This window comes from Canis lupus, chromosome 30, assembly GCF_048164855.1.
Source record: "Canis lupus baileyi chromosome 30, mCanLup2.hap1, whole genome shotgun sequence".
Taxonomy (NCBI): domain Eukaryota; kingdom Metazoa; phylum Chordata; class Mammalia; order Carnivora; family Canidae; genus Canis; species Canis lupus.
This window is the reverse complement of record NC_132867.1, coordinates 43,279,403-43,303,061: the sequence shown is the minus strand read 5'-3', so window position 1 is coordinate 43,303,061 and position 23,659 is coordinate 43,279,403. Positions and strand designations below refer to the sequence as shown.

At 45.9% G+C, this 23,659-nt stretch overlaps 1 protein-coding gene and 1 long non-coding RNA gene across 3 annotated transcripts in view; one reads left to right on the top strand and one right to left on the bottom strand.

The window, feature by feature from the left end:
• The window catches only part of PRMT2 (protein arginine methyltransferase 2), a 33,819-nt gene extending 12,009 nt beyond the window's left edge, over nt 1-21,810 (bottom strand). The window contains exons 1-6 of one of the 2 annotated variants that reach the window (XM_072807288.1): nt 21,653-21,810; nt 19,164-19,262; nt 12,974-13,081; nt 11,911-12,093; nt 7,757-7,918; nt 6,747-6,911 (exon numbers count right to left, since the gene is read on the bottom strand). In XM_072807288.1, coding sequence (XP_072663389.1) covers nt 6,747-6,911; nt 7,757-7,918; nt 11,911-12,093; nt 12,974-13,081; nt 19,164-19,202 — 657 coding nt within the window. In that variant the 5' untranslated portion in view covers nt 19,203-19,262; nt 21,653-21,810. Of the gene's footprint in view, nt 1-6,746; nt 6,912-7,756; nt 7,919-11,910; nt 12,094-12,973; nt 13,082-19,163; nt 19,263-20,656; nt 20,861-21,652 lie in introns of those variants that run through there. The other variant, XM_072807289.1, reaches the window with a different exon arrangement.
• LOC140621818 (uncharacterized) lies at nt 21,550-22,995 on the top strand. Its single transcript, XR_012021549.1, has 3 exons — nt 21,550-21,953; nt 22,183-22,338; nt 22,459-22,995. It is a non-coding gene; the product is annotated as an uncharacterized lncRNA (long non-coding RNA).
• Nucleotides 22,996-23,659: the final 664 nt, after the last annotated feature.

Genomic DNA, 23,659 nt, shown 5'->3' with positions numbered 1-23,659 from the left:
AATTTCAAGGGCATTTTTCACATAAATAAGAAAAGCAATCCAAAGGCTCCAAATAAACATAGCCTCTTCAGAAAGAACAAAGCTTCCTGACATCACGCTTCCTGATTTCAAACTATATTACAAAGCTATCGTATTTAAAACAATATGGTACTGCCATAAAAACAGACACCTAGATCAATGGAACACGACAGAGTCCAGAAATCAGCCCATGCATACATAATCAATTAATTTTCAACAAAGAAGCCAAAAATATATAATGGGGGGAGGAGAACACTTTCAAAGTGGTGTTGGGAGGGACGCCTGGGTGGCTCAGCAGCTGGGAGTCTGCCTTCGGCTCAGGGCGTGATCCAGGAGTCCCGGGATCAAGTCCTGCATTGGGCTCCCTTTGGGGAGCCTGCTTCTCCCTCTGCCTGTGTCTGTGCCTCTCTCCTTTTTTTTTTTTTTCATGAATAAATAAATAAAATCTTTTTTAAAATGGTATTGGGAAAACTGGATTACTGCATACACAAGAGTGAAACTGGACCCCTATCTGACAACACACACAAAAATCAAGTCAAAATAGATTAAAGACTTGAACTTAAAACCATAAAATTCCTAGAAGAAAACACCGATCTTGCCAATAATTTTTTGGATTAGACACCAAAAGCAAGGGCAACAAAAGCAAAAATGAACATGTGGGACTACATCAAACTAAAAAGGCTCTGCACAGCAAAGGAAACCATCAACAAAAAGATAAACTATGGAATGGGAGAAAGTATTTGCAAACTATATAACCAATAAGGGGCAAAAACCCAAAATATACAAGGAACTCCTACAACTCAATAGAAAAAATATTGTTCTAATTGGGCAAAGGTACATTTTTTTTTCCAAAGGAGATATACAATGGGCAGTAGGTACATGAAAAGGTGCTCAATATCACTATCGGGGAATGCAAATCAAAACCACAATGAGGTATCACATCATACCTGTTATCTCTATTATCAAAAAGACAAAAAGTGGGATGCCTGGGTGATGGAGTCGGTTGGGCACCCCACTCTTGGTTTCAGCTCAGGTCGCGATCTCAGGGTGGTGGGACTGAGCCCCATGTCAGGATCTGTGTGCAGCAGGGAGTCTGTTTTTCTCTCTCTCTCTCTCTCTCTCCCCCTCTCCCCCCTCCGCCTCTCCCACATGCTTTCTCTAAAATAAAAAACAAATCTTAAAAAAAAAGACAAAAGGTAATAAATGCTGGCAAGAATATGGAGAAAAGAGAACCCCTCAACATTGTTAGTGGGAATGTAAACTAGCACAGCCACTATGAAAAATAGTAAAGAGGTTCCTCAGGAAATTAAAACTAGAAAATACCATGTGATGGGCAGCCTGGGTGGCTCAGTGGTTTAGCTCCGCCTTCAGCCCAGGGCGTGATCCTGGGGTCCCGGGATCGAGTCCCACGTCAGGCTCCCTGCATGGAGCCTCCTTCTCTCTCTGCCTGTGTCTCTGCTTCTCTCTCTCTGTGCTTCTCATGAATAAATAAATAAAATATTTTTTTAAAAAAAACCACTGAATTTTATTAAAAAAAAAAAAAAAAAGAAAATACCATGTGATCCAGCAATCCTACTTCTGGGTTTACATCCATAGAAAACACAATCATTATCTCAAAGAGATCTGTACTCCCATGTTCACTGAAGCATTATTCACTATTACCAAGATATGGAAACAACCTAAGTGTCCACTAACAGATGAATAAAGAAAATGTGAAAAAAAAAGAAAATGTGAGAGATATATACATGTACAATACCATAAGATATATAACTATAGATACACACAATGGATTACTCAGCCATGAGAAAGAAGGAAATCCTGCCATCTGCAACAACATGAAATAAGCCACAGAGAGATGCATAAAAACTGCATCATATTGCTTATATGTGAAATCTTAAAAAAAAAAAAAAAAGTTTTAAGTTGAACTCATAGAAACAGAGTAGAAAAGTGGTTACCAGGAGCTCAGGGGTGAGGAAAATAGAAGACACTGGTAAAAGGGTACAAACTGTCAATTATAAAATGAATAAAATCTTAACTGTGGTGACTACAGTTGACAACACTGTCATTGTGAGGTGACAGATGTGTTAACTCAACGGGGGGAAGCTGTCAATAATGTATACAGATATCAAATCATCATACTGCATACTTTAAGTATCTGACAATTTTATAATTACACCTCAATGCAAATGAAGGTAGATGACAGATGGATGGATAAATAGATTATAGATGAAGAAGTGAGCTTCAAGAAAGATTACAATTGAGGACTATTTTTAGTTCTCAATTTGGAAAAAGTTGGAAATGATCTACAAAGTGAATATAACATCAATTATGAAAATATGAATCTTAAGTTCAAATCATCAAAGCGTGTTCATGTGAGGTTCTAAACCAACATGCCTTTGAGCATTAAATTAATTTACCCTTAATTTATGCTCACTAAATTCCCTAATTTTATTTGCTTAAAAAATATATATTTTTTAAAAAGTGGAGGAAAAACCAGGAACAAAGAACAAACGGAACACGGCAACAAATGTGGTAGATACATTAATCCAACTACGTTAATAATCACTCTGAATGTCGATTGTCTAAATATACCAATTACAAGACAGAGATTATCAGAGTGGATCAAAAACTAAGATGCAATGAGGTGCTGCCTACAGGAAATCCACTATAAATGTACAGACGAGGGGCGCACGGCTGGCTCAGTCAGAGGAGCGTGCAAGTCCTGATCTCAGGGTCATAAGGTTGAGCCCCACATGAGGTGCAGAGATGACTTGAAGAAATTTTTTAAAAAAAGAAAACTTAAAAAGGTAAAACAAATAAATAAATATACTGACACATATAAAAGTAAATGGATGGGGAAAGATCTCCGCTGCTAACACTAATCAAAAGAAAGCAGCAGTTAATTTCAGACAGAGCAGACATCAGAGGAAGGAAGTTATCAGAGATAAAGGGGGCAAACATAGTGATAAAGGGGTCAATTCTATAGAAGACATTAGGCCCGTAACAACCGAGGATCACTGTGAAAGGCAAAACAAACAGAGCTGTAAGGAGAAACAGATGACTCAGGAAAGGGCAGGATCCAGCGGAGAGAAAGTCTGCAAGGACACAGCTGACTCAACACCACCCTCTATCCACTGGACCTAAAGCACATCTACAGATGTCTTCATCCAACACCACATGCCTCCTTCCCAAGCCCACACCAGGAGAGACACATTCTGGGCCATAAGACACATCTTAACCAATTTGAAAAATAGAAACTATACAATGTCTCCTCTCAGACCACAAAAGAATTAAACTAGAAATCAGTAACAGAAAGTTAGCTGGAAAATAAAAAAAAAAAAACCTTGAGAGATTAAACAACATTTCGGGGGGGGGGGTAAAAACACACGGATCAAAGAAGAAATCTCTTAAAAATTTTTTTTTTTTTTTTTTTATGATAGTCATACAGAGAGAGAGAGAGGCAGAGACACAGGCAGAGGGAGAAGAAGCAGGCTCCATGCATCGGGAGCCCGACGTGGGATTCGATCCCGGGTCTCCAGGATCGCGCCCTGGGCCAAAGGCAGGCGCCAAACCGCTGCGCCACCCAGGGATCCCTCTTAAAAATATTTTGAATGGGATCCCTGGGTGGCGCAGCGGTTTAGTGCCTGCCTTTGGCCCGGGGAGTGATCCTGGAGACCCGGGATCGGATGTCACGTCGGGCTCCCTGCATGGAGCCTGCTTCTCCCTCTGCCCGTGTCTCTGCCTCTCTCTGTGTGATTATCATGAATAAATAAAATCTTTAAAAAAAATATTTTCAATGTTGCCAAACTTCTTGTGCATTAATTGACAGTCATGTAGACTACAAACATAGGTTACATAGACTTATTTCTGAATACTGAACCATCCTTGAATTCCAAAAATAATCTCTTCTTTGTTGTGACGTTATTCCCTATATGCCCTGCAGGACTACATCTGCTAGTATGTCTGAGGAGTTCTGCATTTATGAACATGAGTTATCGGGCTGTAGTTTTTGGTTTGGATTTGGTAACCCCAAAGAGCTGAGAAGTCTATCCTCTTCGGTTTTCTGAAAGCCATTGTTCCGATCTGGTGTTGTTTCTTCCTTAAATGTGTTCGTACATTTTACCAGTGAAATAATTTGGGCCTACAGATTTCTCTTCAGAAAGTTTTCAACTATAAATTCAGTATCTTTATTAGTTATTTGATTATTCAGGTTATCTACTTCACTGTGGGTTAGTTGTGTGAAAGTCTGCTGTTTTCAAAAGAATGGATCTTTTTCATCTAAATTACTGAAGCTATGTATGGAGGGAACCAGAGGAGGAGTAACAACGCACTCAAGACCAGGTCAGTAGGGGCCCCTGGGGGCTCAGTGGCTGAGCATCTGCCTTTGGCTCAGGTCATGATCTGGGGTCCTGGGATCAGGTCCTGCATCGGGCTCCCTGTGCCCACTTCTCCCTCTGCCTGTGTCTCTGCCTGTCTCTGTGTCTCTCATGAATAGATAAATAAAATCTTAAAAAAAAAAAAAAAGAGATGAGGTCAGTATACCTCAAACTCCAGTCTTCTTTCCCGAGCTTCCTGCTACTGTATGCTTCTCAAAGTCCTCAAGGAGTGTCTCCCGCACCCTGTCCTGGACCTATTGCTGCATTACCTGGGGGAGACACAGTGGAGTGTGTTTACTCTGCCTTACCTGGAACTGAAGAGAGATCATTTCTATGTATGATTTTTATTTTGAAGATTTACATGTTTGAGAGAGAGCGTGAATGGACAGTGGGGAGGGGCAGAGGGGGAGAGAGCTAAGGCAGACTCGGTGCTCAGTACAGACCCCAATGTGGGGCTCGATCTCATGACTCTGAAATCATGACCTGAGCCAAAACCAAGAGTCGGACACTATCTGACTATGCCACCCACACATCTCGCTATGTATGATTTTTTAAAACAAAACTGGAATCATATCGTACATGATTTTTTGTGCTTTTTCTAAAAAATCCAACCTATGGTTTTCCTCTAAGATTATTACAAGTTTAAGGTGTACAGCCTGGGGATTTGGTTTGTATGTACTGTGAAATGACCACAATAGGTTTAGTTCACATCTATCACCTCATATTGACACATTAAAAAGAAAAAAAGGGGACGCCTGGGTGGCTCAGCGGTTTAGCTCCTGCCTTCAGCCCAGGGCGTGATCCTGGAGACCCGGGATCGAGTCCCACGTCAGGGTTCCTGCATGGAGCCTGTTTCTCCCTGCCTGGGTCTCTGCCTCTCTCTCTGTGTCGCTCATGAATAAATAGATAAAAAAGAAGGAAGAAGGGAGGAGGGAGGAGGGGGAGGAGGGGGAGGAGGGGGAGGAGGGGGAGGAGGGGGAGAAGAAAAGAAGGAGGAGGGGGGAGGAGGAGGGGGGAGGAGGAGGGGGGAGGGGGGGGGAGGAGGAAGGAGGAGGAGGAAGGAGGAGGAGGAAGGAGGAGGAAGGAGGAGGAGGAAGGAGGAGGAGGAAGGAGGAGGAGGAAGGAGGAGGAGGAAGGAGGAGGAGGAAGGAGGAAGGAGGAAGGAGGAAGAAGGAAGAAGGAAGAAGGAAGAAGGAAGAAGGAAGAAGGAAGAAGGAAGAAGGAAGAAGGAAGAAGGAGAAGGAGAAGGAGAAGGAGAAGAAGAAGAAGAAGAAGAAGAAGAAGAAGAAGAAGAAGAAGAAAGGGGATGCCTAGGTGGCTCAGAGGTTGAGCATCTGCCTTCAGCTCAGGGTGTGACCCCAGGGTCCCGGGATCGAATCCCACATCGGGCTCCCTGCAGGGAGCCTGCTTCTCCCTCTGTCTGTGTCTCTGCCTCTATCTGTGTCTCTTCATGAATAAATAAAATCTTTTTTAAAAAATAGAAGAAAATGAAAGAAAAAGAAAAAAAAAAACAACAACTAAGCCTTGTGGTAGAAACTCTCAGATCTACGGGCTGACCTTTGAACAAGCAGGGACTAGGGCACTGACACTCCATGCAGTCAAAAATCCACCCATAACTTTTGACTCCCCCAAAACTTGATTACTAATAGGCTGCTGGCGTCCTGTAGCCTTACTGGTAACACAAATAGTCAATCAACATGTATTTTATGTTATTTGTATTGTATACTGTGCTCTCACAATAAAGCAAGCTAGAGAAAAAAAAATGTTAAGGAAATCATAAAGAAAATCCACTTACTATACTGCCCCATATTTATCAAGAAAATCCCACATCTAAGTGGACCCACATGGTTCAAACCCGCGCTGTTCAAGGGTCGACTGGACTCTCGAGATGACTGGCCCGGACGTTACACAGCAGTGTTGCTGCAGTCACCAGGCTGCACCTGACGGCCCGGGGCCCGCCTCTCTTGTACCCGGCAGTCTGTACCTATGACAAACGGCCTTCCAGTCCTTTCTCCCCTCAGCCTCCCTTCCCCTGCCAACCGCAAATTTCATCTCTTTTCCTAGTTCACGCTGGTATTTTAGGTACCACATATAAGTGAGATCACACACCATGTCTGACTTATTCTACTTGGCATAATGTCTTCAAGGTCCATCCGTGCTGTCACAAATGGTAGGAACTGCCAGCCTTACAGCTGTCCTACCCCAAACATGTCAGAACCAGGTGGTTTCACCTCACCGTGACAGCCATAGCTCTCCCCAGACCCTCTGCTCACAACAGCCCCTCTGGGCCCCATCCACACCCCCTTCCTTGGCACAATCCACAGCCATTCCAAGTGTCCCGGCGTCCGTTACCAGCAGACAGGTCCCCATCCACTCGGACACCAGCACGTCCACCTTCTCCGGCAGCACCACATCCTCCACCTTCTGCTGGAACACAGTGATGATGTCGGCAAAGCCATTCTGCATGACCAGCTGCCCTGTGTGCTGGGCCATCTCACTGGCCTCCACCGCATACACCTGCACGTCACAGAAGGATCATCAGTGTGCGGCCCACCCACAGAGCAGCCTGTCACCTGCCCTGGGCCCATCACTCCAGCCAAGTCAGAACCAGCCTCAGGGAAAACAGCGACAGAAGGGACTGGGGGTGCGCAGCGGGGCAGCCGGGCCTCGCTGTGCTACTTCCAACAGTGGAGCCCTGACCAGGGAGCTACCTCTAATCCTAACTCCACCTTCTGCCTAAAATCAACAGGGGGCTGCAGGTGGAGAGAAAGCTCTGCACCTGCGCCGGGCGCCCACTGCAGGGGCCCTCCTGGGTCAGACCCAGCGGCAGGGGTCCCCTTCGCACAGCAACATACCCCGTAACCCCGATGCCTAAGAGCAATCGGACCTTAAGGGTACCAGTGGCTGAGACGATTTCAAGCCCAGGTGGCCAGAGGAAGGTCCTGCGCACTACATCGTGGTTCTGACAGCCGCTGAATTCCAGTGGTCACTGTCCTGCAGCTTCACTTGCAAACTAGGAATTTCAACCACCTGCGTCGGGGGCCATCGTGGGGCTTCAACTCTGGGAGCCCCACACTTGCTTTAAAGGGATCTACACGACACATGGACACGTGTTTCTCTATTTAACTGAAATAAACATTTTACAAAACATATCCCGCCACACGCAACCCACTCCGTTCTCTATTGTGTCCTACTCTACTCTGTGCGGTCTGTGACTTATCCCACCGATGTCACAACCCCCGACAGGCTCAGGCTGCAAGAACACAGCGCCCGTCCCCCTGACGTGGAGCCTCTGCACGTGAAGGACGCTTCACCGGGACCCAGCCCGGGAGCCGCTGAAGGGAGAGCCATTTCTCACTCACTGCTTTGGGCTGCGCATAATGTGCGCAAAACAGGCTGATGATCCCAGTCCCACAGCCGACGTCCAGGATCACTTTATCTTTCAGGGACTCTTTATTCTGCAGGATAACATGGTGGTATTTAGTAGTTCGCGGCTGGTCTGCCAACATCTCCAAGTGAAGTTTCTAGAGGAAATACACATTAGGAATCATTGCTTGTAATCTGAGCTATGCTGATCCCTGGTTTAAGAAGGAAGATCAGAGACTAAGCTATAACCCCTTGACCCCACCATCCCACACCTAAAAATATGAGCAATAAAGAGGGGAAAAAAAAAGCAAAAAAATTGAAAGGCCTAAATATGCCAGTAGGTAAAAATACAACAGTGAAGGAATGGAATGGAAGTTTTTGGAATCCTTCCAGGCAGCGTGATGCTGTCTGCAGCTTCTCCCTGCAGCTCCCCGAGAGCCAGGTGAACAGAGAGGAGGGGACCACTCAGGAGGTGGTGCAGACACCGCCCTCCTGACCACTGTTCCCATCCAGTTCCCCATCAGTATCCATCAGGATACTTGGCCAAGTATCCACCAAGAGAGAATGTGGACAAGCCACCAGGAGAGATGCCAGAGGAGGCGCACAAGCCCCACAGGAAACTAGCTCTGGAGGGTAGGTGACAACCCCACTGTCCCTCAGGGGGAGCTCGAGGGCCCCAGCCACGTCCAGAGGGAGAAAAACATGAAACCTGAAATAACATAGCACCCATGGTAATCACACCAACCTCCAGGAAACAGAGAAAGGCTCCTCCAAATGGTTCATGAAGCCACAGGTGGCAGTCAGAGCCTGGAAAGGCCGCACGCACAGCACCGTCCCCCGCACGTCACTCCTCAGGTCTCACGCTGCAGAAAACCCAGCCTACACACGCAGGGCTGTGAGGCAGACACTGAAGCTACCCAGACACGTCAGCACAGACAGGAAGTCAGCGTGGCACCCTCACAAGCCCATCCGGGCTCCTCACAAACCACTGAGGACTGAGAAACAAAGAGACTGAGGATCAGAGTGGACACAATCGAGACTTGGCCACCTCGCCTAGACTAGTCCACCTTAACAGAAGGTCAGAACTGGGGTACTGAGGTGCACCGTGCTGCCACCAGGGGAAGAAAGCCCAGTGGTGGCATTATCACCACGTAAAATATGCTTCAGATCAAAGAATAGTCCCTGCGAAGAACAGGGTCAGGTCATAGTAACAGAGGAATCACTTCAGCAAAAGCGCATAATGATTCTAAACATTTTTGTACCTAATAACAAAGCTTCAAAACACACGAAGCAAAAACCAATAGATACGCAACAAGAAATAGACAAATTCACAGTTATAGTCAGAGACTCCAACACCCTTATCTCAGTAACCAACAGAAAAGTAGAAAGAAAATCAGTAAGGACACAGACTTGAACAATCTATCAACCAATTTAATCCAATGCTTATAGAACACTGTACCCAACCACATAAACCAGTAATACACAAAAAACATCAAGGAATAGATTTAACAAGACATATACAGCACCCTATGTCAAAACCTTAAAACTGAGAGACGTAGAGTAAGGCGGAAGAAATGAGGACAGTTAGTGCAATGTTATAAACATGTCACTTCTCCCTAAGTTAATGGAGACTTTCCCTGCAATACCAATTAAAACACCAGCCAATTTGGCATGGGGAATGGTGCATAACACATGGTAACAAAATTAGCTTCAAAAAATTAGATGATAGATAAGCCTAGCCATAAAAGTACTAAAAAATAGGAGGACTTCTAGAGGCCCAGTTCTCCCAGATGTTCAAAAGCTTCAATAATGAACATCTGGAACTGCAGAAGAAATGAACAGACTAACAAAACAGAACAGAGATTACTTCTGTAATCTTCTGTAAAGATCCTAGAAATTAAATATATGATAAACATGCATTTCCCGTAATCAGGAAAAGGAGGATCATCCAATAACTGATGCTGGAACAGCTGGATATTTGGGGAAAATTAAGTTCTAATTTTACCTTATTCTTTACAACGAGCAAATTCCAGATTGATTTAAATATTTCATTGTTAAAAATGGTGCCACAGGGCAGCCCTGGTGGCGCAGCGGTTTAGCACCGCCTGAAGCCCAGGGTGTGATCCTGGAGACCCGGGATAGAGTCCCACGTCAGGCTCCCTGCATGGAGCCTGCTTCTCCCTCTGCCTGTGTCTCTGCCTCTCTCTCTCTGTGTGTCTCTCATGAATAAATAAATAAAATTCTTAAAAAAAAAAAATGGTGTCACAAAAGTGCAAAAAAGAAAGCATGGATGTTTATAATCTTGGAGTAAAGAAAGCGTTCAAATTAGGACAGAAAACCCAGAAGCCACAAAGAAAAAAAAAAAGGACAAATCAGACCACAGAAAGGTAAAAAGTTCCCTGGGAAACAAGAGAGGCAAGTGGTAAGTGTAATACATACCATAGGTACAGGCTAACTTGCTAATTAAACATATAAATTGACAGAAATAAAAAGAAAAACATGCAAAGTATGTGAAAGCTTACCCAAACAAAAGAAGAAACAGAAAAGGCCAACAAAATATAGAAGATGACCAACCTGACTTTAGAAAATGGAAATCAAGATCAGGAAATATCATATTCCACCTTCAAGATCAGGAATCTTTTTTGCTTTGGTGATATGTGGTTATGAACGAGCGTTCACATGATTGGTAAGCGTACAAGACCCACCACAGTAAAAACACGCATATGCACATCTTACAAATTTACCCAATAGAAATTCTAGCAGCAGTTTAGCAAGACTCTTGTAAGAGGAAGCCCATTACATCACCGCTTGTCACGGTGCAAAGCTGTTAGGTAAGTAAATCACCAACGTGGTGCTTTCGAAACCAACAAAATTCTCTTTCTTAATAGTTTGAAAGCTCTAATCATGTACATACATCAGGGCGCTTTCATTTATTATAACGTTTAAATTATGAAACAGGACCTACCTCCTAGCAAGTGCCTTACAGTTTGTCAATGTAGCAAACAGGCATGCAACCAACACCAGAACACGGCCAGCACCCCAGGCCTTCCCACCCCGGCCTTGCGGACAGGAAAGCTGGGAAAGAAAACCTCACCTGAAGTGCAAAGGGGACACCCTGAGGGGTGCATACTCAACAACTACCACTCCACCACAGCAAACGCCAAAGGAACAGGGCTACTTTCCCTTACCCAGCAGGAGGAAGATTTTCTGCTGGCCTAGCAACAGCCCAGCCAACGAGAAGCCGCCACACAGCCCGCCCACCCCCTTCCCTGTAACAAAGTCCCCCCACCTGAGTCCCCTGCCTTGGGTCCCCAGACTGGCCCATGCTTCCCCACACTGAGCGGGTTCCAGACTGCAGTTCCTCTGCTGCTCCTGAAGAAACCCATTTTGCTGGTGTAACAATTATTTTATTTTAATAAAATATTTAATAAAACAATGGTGGACACCATCACAGACCCCCTGGTAACAGTAACCACCATCCTGATTCTCAGGGAACCAGCTCCCTGATCATTTACATTCATCTTTTAACACTGTTTTCAACCTTATATAACTGAATCAAAAGTTATTCTTTGATGTCTTGTTTCTTTCACTCAACATTACGTCTGCAGTGTTTATTCCGCAGGCATCTGTTTTTACCTAGCTTTAAGATATAAACGGGCTGTCTGGATCATAAGGTTATCAGTCTTTATCCAAACTGGAAAAAAATAAAACTAGTAAGTTAGTGATTTAGAGGTATTATTGTTGACTTGTATAACGTTTTTGTATTTTATTTTTAAAATAAAATTTGTTACTATTTTGTAAATGCTGAGAAAAGTTCATAATCCCATTGCTCCAAAAACATCCTTAAACCACCATGGGCCAATCCAGCCCACCTGCTTTTGTAGGGCCTGCAAGCTAAGAATGGCTTTACATTTTTTTAATGGTTTTTAAAAATCAGAAGAACATGCCACGCTCATTTCTTGTGGCTTTATGGCCTCTTTTGCACTACAATGGTAATGCTGAGTAGCCACATGGCCTGTGAAGCCGAACAAGAGCTCTGCAAACCCTGCTCTAAACCAATGAAGAGAAGCAGCCCAGGTGAAGCTACCTTTACACTAGACAGAGGAAACCACCACCCAGCCCATCGAACAGGGAGTCTGGGAAGCAGTACCAGGGTCCCGTAGCTGCCGAAGTACTCTTCATCCTGCCACGTGTCTTCAGGGTCACACTCCTCCAGGTGCTTCCCAAGGTGGTTTGCAGGTATGTACCCACAGCAGCCGGCACGCTCGCCCCACCACCAGTCAGCAGTTGTCTGTCTCAGGATGAGAATTTTTTCTCCCCTTAAAAAACTGAGCTGGAAAAAAAAAACCATACATACAAGTCAAAATTTAGAGAAACCCATAGTTGGTATTTCAATCGTGGCTTAGTGATAAATTCCCCCATCTTGGGGCCCAAATCACAGCTATTTCAAAAAGGACTCAATGGGTAATTATACAAACTCACAATTTCTGAAAATGACATCAAGATTTAGAGACTTTTGTGGAACATCTACATGAAAGAAAAGCACAGCTTAATAGATATTTTTTAAAAGAAAGGGTAAACATTTTTGAATGGCTTAAGACAGAATTTCTCTATAGCCTCTTCACTGTAACTGAGCTATGTGGTAGCTGATTCATTTACTAGAGTAGAAAAAGCAACATTCAAGTCAATATATTTTTTTAAAGATTTATTTATTTACTTGAGGAAGAGAGTGCAAGCAGGGGGAAGGGCAGGGGAAGGAGAGAGAACCTCCAGTAGACTCCCCGCTGAGCCCAATGTGGGACTCGATCTCACAACCCTGAGACCACAACCTGAGCCAAAATCAAGAAGCAGATGCTTAACCAACTGAGCCACCCAGGCGTCCCTCAAGTCGGTATTTTTATTTTACAGCCTTTTTTTTTTTCATTAACTAGAATAGGTTCTAAACCCAGGTTTCCAAACAGAAACTGAACAGGTGCTCCTTTCCCCATTCCTTACCCAAGTATCTCTTGCCTAAAGCCTGGCATCAGAATTTGTTAGGCTGGGAAGAAAAGGGTTACTCTCGGGTCTCATTTGGCTCTAAACATCTGAATATTTCTTAATTCTGGTATGGCTTCTTCAAAATTTACATCTAATTCATCATTTAGCACACTAAACCCATAAAACATGGACCCAGGCCTCACGGCCCCTAAATGTGAGCAAGCGCACAGGGTTACCTGCGTCTGGTCAGTGGCAGAGTAGTCTGCGATGGCCACAAACTCTTCCGGGTGCACAAGCTCCTGGAGATGCTCCTGGTCACCGCACTCCACGTGATCTTCTCCCTCCTGCTCAAAGCCAAGGAAACAATAGGGGATGACTATGGGCTTCTCTCTCTCTCTCCATCTTAATAACCAAGAGGCTACAGGTTATTAGGATGATTTCGAATGAAGATTCACATGACCACCTTTAATCCCATAGTTTGGATCATCTTCACTAGCAGGATCGAGGGATCTGGATCCCTCCTTGCATTTTTATCTCTAGTACAAAATTATTTGCATCCAAAAAACATCAGAGAAAGAAATAAGAAAGAGGCACTTTTAGTGTCTACGTGGTGACTGACCCTGATCACCAGCAACTCATTCTGAAAGTGGGGACCAGCGCCAAGAGAAAGAACCTAATTCTGGGCGTCATGCTCTTAGGACCTCATCACACCCGAGGACAGAGCTGGGCAGGTCTCAGGAAGGTGACAGTGAGCTGGCATGACCCTCCCGGCCTTACTTGGACTGCACTGCTGCTGACACATGCTGCTCAGGACCACACACTTTCTATCAGAACAGGCTTTTCTGGAAGACGTCCCCTGGACGTGGTAGAGACTCCAACCACAGCTTGCAGCTCAGCGAAGCATCCCTGTCCCCGTGTATACGCCTTAAACAAATTCCCTAAACATACATGTAACTCGTGTTCCTTTGAAGATGTGTGAAGGCACAAGCATACACAGAGGAAAGTTAAAACCATCTGTAATCTCGCCCACTGGTTAGAAATAATAATGGTTAACACATTAACATTCATATTTTTCCAGGTTTTTTAAAAAAAGATTTCTTTATCTGAGAGGGAGAGGGAGACCTTGAGTAGAGGGGGAGAGGGAGAGAGAATCTTAAAGAGACTCCCCATTGAGGGGTGCCCGGGGGTCTCAGCAGTTGGGTGTCTCCCTTCGGCCCAGGCTGTGACCCCAGGGTCCTGGGATCAAGTCCCACATCTGGCTCCCTGCAGGGAGCCTGCTTCTCCCTCTGCCTGTGTCTCTGCCTCTCTCTGTGTCTCTCATGAAGAGATAAATAAAATCTTTAAAAAAAAAAAAAAAAGGAGACTCCCCACTGAGTGCAGAGCCCAATATGGGGCTCAATCTCACGACCCTGAGATCATGATGTGAGCTAAAATCAAGGGTCAGATGCTCAACTGACTGCACCACCCAGATGCCCCCAGGCTCCTTTTTAGGTGTACATACAGCCTGTGTGTACAGGGTGTTTACTGGGATCATATAATTCTGCCTTGTGAAATGTTTCCCACTTACTAAATTCTGAATATTTTTCCTCATTAAATTACTCCTAATGCTACATTTCTAATATCTGATAGTATTCTGTCCTATGAATTATCATAACTCATTTATCCAGTCTCCTAGTCGTGTACCCTTAAACTCTTTACAGTTTATATTATTACAAATTATGTTAAGACGAGCTTTTTTAAACACGTATCATTTGGTCTACCCATGACAATTTTCTTAGGATAAATTCCTGACTGGGAAACTGGCAGTTTAAGATGCCATGTACTTTCATAACTTTGGATATCATCACCAAATACCCTCCAGAACGGTGGTCCCTCCGACCTACATGTGAGTAACCGAATGATTTGCCCACACCCTGATCAACCGTGGGCATGCGACGTCACTCAAATCTCTGTCAATATGATGCGGAGACCCTGTCTGTCTTGGTCAGTTCCATTTGTCTTCAATTATTAGTGAGACCACACATGTGTTTCAAGTACTTACTGGTCATCTTTTTTGTTAGTTGCCTATTTTCCTACTACAGTAACCTGATTAGTTCCATGCAGCATCATTTCTTTTTAGCTCACCCTCCATGCCCTGTCCCTGCTCCACCCACACCATAACCCTCTCACCACCACCCCTAATCCTTACCTGGTGTCATACTCAACTGGCATGCACCCCGCCGTGCCCTCTCGGAGCTCGGGTTGCACACACACACGTGCACACTCACACACACTCATACACATGCAGTTTTTCTTTTGACACACTATTCTGTGAAGGATGTCACAAACCCTTTTCCTATTTTGGTTTTTTTACTCACATAATACCTTGTGAAAAACACCCCAAATCTTAGAACTGTAACTTATCATTTTCAATGACTGTAGAATATTCCACGGTAGGAATTCTTCCTGAGTCTTCCACCATCCTTGATTAGCGGACTTGCTCTTGGTGTCCAATTTTCCACCACATGCAGCCACAACACCTACACACATTTATCCTTATGTAATGACATTTGACTTCTATGGAACAGATTATCAGGACTGAGAAATACGCATGGTTTTCACTCATGCATTTGCCATTCTTTCCATAAAGGGTGTTGCACTTATGCTTCATCATCAAAGCAGAGAGTACCCTCTGCTTGAATATTCACCAGCAACAGGCATTACATGGTCTTTCATTTTTGCCAGAGTGATAGGTGTAGAAACACCAGGAAAAGTGGGGAAACAAGACTATTTTTTATACTCTCATGAAAGACTGTTAGTAGTATATATAAGGAGACACTAATAATTGACCGTGGGGTTCATGGCATATATAGAAGTAAAATATGTTACAACAATAGCACAAATAGCACAAAAATGGTGCCTAGTAAATGAAACTAATTTGGAGGATTCTTACATTGTGAAGTGGTCAAAACAAAAACTGGGATACATTAAAGATGAATATCACAATTTGCTGGGTAGCCACCAAAGTATTAGTAAAAGATACAGGTGAGAAGCCAACATAAGAGAGAATGTGGAATTATAAACAATATTACATTAATCCAAAAGGAGGCAAGAAAGGTGCAAAGATGAAAGAGAAAACAAATAGCAAGATGTTCAACTTGATTGTATCCATCACTACATTAAATGTTAATGGATTAAATACTCAAACTAAAGAGCAGAAATTACCTGACAGGGAAAAAGGACCTGCCTACAGGCTCTTTACAAGAGAAAAGCTTTTTTTTTTTTTTTAAAGAGAAAAGTTTTTAATATAAGGACTTAGATTCAAAATAGAGGTGTCTGTATACCATGCTGTACACCAAGCTGGCACAGCTATATTAATATGAGACAAAATAGATGCAAGCCGGGAAATATAGGTAAAAAGAAAGACTTCATAAAAATAAAAGTCAATTAGTTGAGAAAATGAAAACTATCCTAAATGTATGTGCTAAGTAACAGATGTAAAACATGTGAAGCAAAAAGTGAACAGTCAAAAGGAAATTAAAAAAATAGACAAATCTACAATCATAGTGGAAATTTTTAAAAAATATTTATCTACCTATTTTAGAGACAGAGAGCAAGTGCCTAGGCGAGTGTGGGGAGGAGCAGAGGGAGAGAATCCCAAGCAGACTCCCTGCCAAGTGCAGAGGACAACATGGGGCTTGATCCCAGGACCCTGAGATCATGACCTGAGCCAAAAACAAGAGTCTGGCTGCTTAACTGACTAAGCCACATAGGCGCCCCCACAGTGGAAATTTTCGAAGCTCATCTCTCTCAGTAATTGACACAACAAATGGGCAAAAAGTCAAAAAGGACACAAAGATTTGAACAATATTAATAACCTATTTGATCTTAACAACCATTTACAGAAAACCACCAACTACAGAAAACATATTCTTTGCAAGTACATGTAGAACATTCACCAAAACAGCCCATCTGACTAGGCCACAAAGCAAAACTGAATAAATTTCCAAAAACTGAAATTTTACAGAGTATATTTTCTGACCAAACATTATCAAACCAAAATTAAATAACAAGATAAATAAAAATTCCTAAATGTCTGGAAATAGGTAGCACACTTCTGAAGAGCCTAGAAATTTTCTAATTCCCATTGTGACATAAAGTATTTTAACTGATCAACAATGAAAATACAATGTATTAAGTGGATAACAGACAGCAAACTGATGATCAGAGGAAGAGTTACAGCTTTAAAAATATATATTAGAGAAGAAAGGTTTAAATCAGTGATACAAACTTTCATCACAAGATGCTACAAAAAGAGAAAATTAAACCCAGAGAATAAAAGAAATAAAGATAAAAGCAGAAATCAATAAAAAGAAAGCAGATGAACAAAGATAAAGTCAACAAAGACAAAACCAGTTCTTTGAAAAGATAAAACTGATAAAACCCTAAACCTAAAGTATGGTTATTGAAATACAACCATGACTGACTCACAAATAATCGAGTAAAGTAAAATAATAAGATACCACGTCTAATTCATCAGGCTGAGCAAACTTTAAGAGTCTGATGTTCTCCTGCCCTATGACCCGGCAATTGCACTACTGGGTATTTACCCCACAGGTCAGAGGCGGTGAGCTGCAGGGGCACCTGCACCCCCGCGTTCCCAGCGGCCGTGTCCACAGGGGCTGCGCTGTGGGAAGAGCCTCGATGTCCATGGACAGATGCTGGAGGGAGGAGACGTGGTCCCTGCGCACCCCGGGTGTCACTCGGCCATTTACAACAATGTGGATGGAACTGGAGGGTGTGATGCTGAGTGAGATAAGTCAGCCAGGGAGAGACAGTTATCACACAATCTCACTCATACGTGGAATAGAGGAAACAGCACAGAGGGGCACGGAGAAGGGAGGGGAAACAAAACAAGACGAAATCTGAGAGGGAGACGAACCCTGAGAGACTCTTATCACAGGAGACAAACTGAGGGTCGCTGGAGGAGAAGGGGTGGGGGACAGGGTCACTGGGGACAGGCACTGAGGAGGGCACGGGATGTCACGAGCACTGGGTGTTACAAACAACTGATGAGTCACTGACCTCTGCCTCTGACACTCATAATACACTATGGTAATTAATTGAATTTAAACAAAGATTAAGAAAAAAAGGAATCTGATGCTCTCACGTGTTAACAAGTACTATATAAGCTACTGGCAGACCCGTAAACTGGAGAACAATTGATCGTTATCTAAATACACAGTCCCTTCCACGCTGCGATGCCATTACTAGGTGTGTGCCCTAGCCCACATGCTCAAGGAGACGTGTAGAAGGGTACGGACTCCAGCACTGTTTGAAACAGAGAAAAACTGGAAATGACATTACGTGTCCGAGAGAAATAAATAAAACGTGCCATACACACCTACTACACAACCGCAAGACTGCAACAGACCCCCACACAAATGTGACGTTTGTCTGAGGAGCACGCTACAGAAGCATCCTATAGGACTGAACTACCTCAACACACACTCAAGGGCAAACCCCTGGAAGTAGTATTAGTAGAAAAGACAGGTTGCAGATAACACAGAATATGATGCCACTTAGACAAGGAAAGAAGAAGAGGACAGGAAGAAGAATGGGGCTGAAGTTAGGGAAAACATCACCTATGAAAAAAAAAAACAACAACAACAACAAAAAAAACATCACCTATGGTTTCCTCCAGAATACGTACATATACGTACACACATACATCCTAAGGCATACGACAAAATGTCACAAATTTTCACTTCTCTGTGATATGTACTTGATGTTTACAATATATTTTGTAAATGTTGAAATATTTTTTAAATTTCTGAAGGGAAGAATAGGGCAACCATGGAATTTAAAAGTTTTATGATTAATTTTAAGAAAAAGATTAATGAAATGACCCAACTATGTATCAAATTCCTATGAATAAAAACCCAAATCAAACAAACACTGGAAGGATAGAGGGAAAAAATGTTAAAATTTACATCACAGATATGAAAATGTTTGATTTTTTTAAAAACAATATTTGTTAAGACTATGCATCTGGTTTTTAATTTTATATAATCCAAAATCCTTGAAATTTAGTATAATTTTTTTTTTTTTTTTTTTTTTTACTGATAACCTGAAGGAAACTAGATATGTGTCTCAGGCAGAAAAAAAAGTACAAATAAATAAATCATTTCTAATGTGTCCAGGCTGCTTTTAAGCTACTATGCCTGGGACTTCATTAAGCAACTTCAACAGCGTGCTTGCCTGAGCAGCACAGGTACCAAAGGCAGACTGGTGGCAGGCGTTCCCAGCCCGGTGCGCAAAGTCACGGAGCTCTCACAAACACTGCATTTCCTCCATCTAACGTCCCCGGGCTGGTGGCTGAACCGTGCCCTCTGCAACGTCCGTGGTCTTTACATTCAGGTTCCTACACATTAGAACTAAAATTACCTGCGGTTCATCTCGGGGGCAGTCACCTGGTGTTGCCATGGTTCTCTTAGGATCTGCCGCATAGCTGCCACTTTTAATACTTCATTTTCCCCTCCATTTCTACTTTTAAAGAGAGAGAGAATGAGAAAATACTTTGTTATATTCACTTTACTTCTAAAGTCCATAATAAAGATCCTACATCAAATGGAACTAAAACCAGTGTTTAAAGAATGAAATAGAAATAAAATTAAAAAATATAATTCTTTACAGAAACAATGGAAAGTGTTTAAAATTTATGAACTGATAGTGTGTGTTTTCTTCATTAGTCTACAAAAGTGTTGGTCTTATTTGCTGAATGAACACCCTGAGTTTCTGTTAGATTACTGGATTGATTTAAAACAACAAACCAATATCACATCTCTTCTTGGAACCCTGGTATCTTTCCTTCCAATTAAAATCCCTACTGTGGGGCAGCCCTGGTAGCTCGGCGGTGGAGCGCCACCTTCAGCCCAGGGCCGGATCCTGGAGTCCTGGGATCGAGTCCCACGTCGGGCTCCCTGCGTGGAGCCTGCTTCTCCCTCTGCCTGTGTCTCTGCTTCTCTCTCTCTGTGTCTCTCATGAACAAATAAATAAACTCTTTAAAAAAAAAAAAAAAAAAAAAAGGAAACCTCATTTGAAATGGAGTCAGGAGGCCAGCAGGGGGCGCGCTGACACCCTCCAATCCTTCCAGATCCAACAGGCGAAAAGCTCATTTTACTACAGGGCAGGAGGACCATCTCCTACCCAGGCAACAGTCCAGCCAAAGGTCACAGTGTCACAGCCTAGCCAGGGAGACTGTCACAGCCCAGCTAGGGAGACCATCACAGTGTCACAGTCCAGCCAGGGAGACTGTCACGGTGCTACAGTCCATTGGAGAGTCATGGCAGGCATTTACAGCCCAATGCGGAATGTCACGCAGCTCTTACAAACACTGCATTTCCTCCATCTAAGCGTCCCGGGGCTGGTGGTTGAGCCGTGCTCTCTGCAATGTCCGTGGTCTTTACATACAGGTCACAGTCCAGCCAGGAAGACTGTCACAGTGTCACAGTCCAGCCAGGGAGACTGTCACCACCCCACACTCACTTTCCTCCAATGGATTTTCCTTCCAAGCGGCTCCTTCCACCTTTCTCCTTTTTCTCTGTAAAGTAACCTTCCTCTCCCTACATTAGCCAGACTTGCCTTCAATTTTGCGTATCTGACACGGCAATTCCTGTCATTTCTGGAAAAACCCATTTTGTTGGTAAAATAACTGGCTGCTTTATTCTCCAGGTCAAGACCATCTGGGGCTTCCGAGTGTTTCCAGTAATGGGCACCGAAGTGCACATCTTGCAGAGGCTTCTCGCCTCTCGTTCTCAGTTCTCATTTTTTCCCCAAGGACAGTGCAATCCATACTGTGCTCCAAGATGAACGTGTTTTTATCACACAAACGATTCTGTTTGAAATGCATGCCTCACTGATGGAGACTTAATACTCACTTCTGGGACAGCTGTAACTACAACATAAAAGTCAAGAGAAGAGCGTCGTTTAGGACGGAGGCGGGAGTCGGGCTGGGGAGCTGCGCGCACACCCAGCGGGCGGAGGCCGAGCCGCGGGGGAAGGAAGGTTTTCCTCCTGCCCGGCAACAGCCCGGCCAATGGGCGGCCACCACGCGCGGCCCCTGCCAGTCTTGAATAGACCCGGTTCTGCAGGCAAAACACCCAGCGGGGGTTATCAAGGTCAGCCGCAAACGCTACACGTGCACAGAGCATCCTCCTAGGCGCGCGCGGGGACGGGGGCGGGGACGGGGGCGGGGGCGGGGGCGGGGACGGGGGTGGGCGGAGCCCGAGCCGGGCTTCGGGGGCCAATGGGAGGAGGGAGCCTGGGCCGGGCTGGGGGCCCGGGGGTGCGTGGGCCGAGGGGGGTTGGGGGGCCCGGGGCGGGGAGGAGGGAGCCTGGGCCGGGCTGGGGCCGTGGGGGGTGGCGGAGGTAGTAGGTACGGAGCCCGGGCCAGGCCTGGGGGCCAACGGGAGGAGGGAGGCCGGGCCGGGAGGGGGGGGCGGCCGAGGGGGGACGGAGCCGGGCCGGGCTGGGGGCGCGGGCAGGGCGGGCCAGGCCAGCCAGGTCAGCCGCCCGCGGGGGAGGATCACCGGGACACCCGGGGACTAGCGGCGGGGCGGGAAGCCTGGGGGGCAGGGGCGCGGCGGGCGGGCGGGCGGGGGCGCGGCTCGGGGAGGGCGTGGCCGGGGAGAGGCGCGGCGCCGCAGGGCGGGGCGGGGGCGGGGCCGGAGGGCGGGGCGGGGCCGGGAGGGGCGTGGCCGGCGGTCCCGGAGCCCGCGGTCAGCCGCCGCAGCGCCCGGCTCGCAGGCGGGAGGCTGGGGGTCTTCCCGGGGCCGCGGCCTGGGGCGCCGGCAGCGCACACGCCCAGGAAGCGCTCGCTCGGCACGTCCCGCCCCAGCGCGGTGCAGCCGCCGAGCGGCCCGCGGGAAACCTACCTCAGCCGCCTTCTCGCCGGGGCGCACGGGCGGACAGCGCCGACCAGCAGCCCGAGCCGCCGCCCTCGGCCCGCGCAGGCGCAGTACGGGCCGGCCGGCCGCGGACGCAGCCCCTCCCTGGGCCCCGCGCCCCGCGCCTGCGCAGTCGTACTGGCTCCTTCGTCGGGAGAACGGAACCACCGCCTTCGGCCGCACGCAGGCGCAGTCACTCAGGCCCGTCTCGGCAAAGGCCCTGGCTTGGGGACCAGCGCCCCGCGCAGGCGCAGTCCACGGGCCCGCCTTCGTGCGCGCCGACGCTGCGGTTCGGGCGGGGCCGGGTGGAGGAGGCAGCGGGGCCGGGGCAGAGGGGCGGGGCCTGAGGGGCAGGTGGGCGGGGCCTGGGGTGGGCGGGGCCCGCAGGGTGGGGGCGCGGGGCCGGCCCACCCTAGCGTGAGGATCGTGGGTGACATTGTGGGTGGCTCCAGGGTTCTGGAGCAGGACCTACTTCTGCTTTTCGGTAATAATTCAATCTTCCCGTCTCTGCTGTGCAGTGAGAACTACTTGGTCATCTGCTCCCGTGACAACTGGAGGCCGCGGTGACGTCATTTCGCCCAGAGGAGGCTGAGGTTGAGATGGGGTGACGTCAGCGTCGCCCCCGCGGGCCGCCCGGGGCTGCAGGTGGGGGCGCTGCGGTCCCGGGAGAGCAGGTCGGGGTCACCGTGCAGACCAGCAGGGCACCAGGGGACAGTGAGGGTCGGGCTTTCTTTTTTTTTTTTTTTTTAATAATCAATTTATTTTTTATTGGTGTTCAATTTGCCAACATACAGAATAACACCCAGTGCTCATCCCGTCAAGCTGCAAAGGGGGCACCCGGGGGCTCGGGTGGCTCAGCCTCTGCCTTGGGCCCAGGTCGTGACCCTCGGGCCCTGGGATGAGCCCCCCACGTCGGCTCCTAGCCCCATCTTCCGCTCTCTCTGTCTCAAATAAATAAAATATTAAAAAAAAAAAAAAAAGCAGATGTTTCCACTTTCACTACTTGTACTCAACATTTTTTAGGGAATCCCGGCCAGCACAGTAGTAGGCTAGTGAAGCAGTAACTAAGAGGAATAACTGTCAGAACAAAATTGTGTGCCTTCACAGCTGAGCAGGTTGTTTGCACAAAACAGCCTAAGGAATCACGGAACGATTAGAATACATAGGTGCATTTAGCAAGATTGTAGGATAAAGATCGACATAGGAAAATAAGTGTATTTCTTTAGAGGCGCCTGGTGGCTCAGCCTGTTGAACATCTGACTCTCGGTGTCAGCTCAGGTCCTGATCTCAGGGTCACGGGATCAAGCCCTGTGTCCGGCTCTGTGCTCAGTGTGGAGTCTGCTTCAGATTCTCTCTCTCTGTCTCCCTCCTCACTGTCTCTCTCTCAAATAAATAAAATCATAAAGAAAAAGTAGTGTATTGTTTTTTGGCTAGGAGCAAAACATTAGAAATGAACTTGTTAAAAAACCCGTGTAGGGTGACTGGTCGGCTTGGTCAGCTGGGTGTTTTCGGCTCAGGTCATGATGTCAGGGTTGTAGGATCAAGCCCCACATGAGGCTCTGCACTCAAGGTGGAGTCTGCTTGTCCCTTGCCCACTGCCTCCCCCTTCCCGCTTGCTCTCCCTATCTCTAAAATAAAATCTTTAAAATATATAGACACATATATATAGTTAAAACCCACGTATAGTGTTGTAATTACCTTTTTATAATGTAATTTTTATAATGTAAGCTTTTGATTGCCAAGGCATCGCTTCACAGACATCCATCCCTAGGAAACACATTGCCAGCTACACACCAGATGAGAAGCCATGAGGCCACCCACGCATGAATTTCTTTTTAAAAAAGCACTAGTTGACCTGAACTTTTGATCACTTCGTTTCCTTTCCTGCAATTAATTCCTACTTTCATGCTTCAAATTCACCAGTAAAGATTGAACCCTTGAAACCCTAGGCCACAAGCCTTGACCCCAATAAAGGCAGACCCACAGGCCCACACT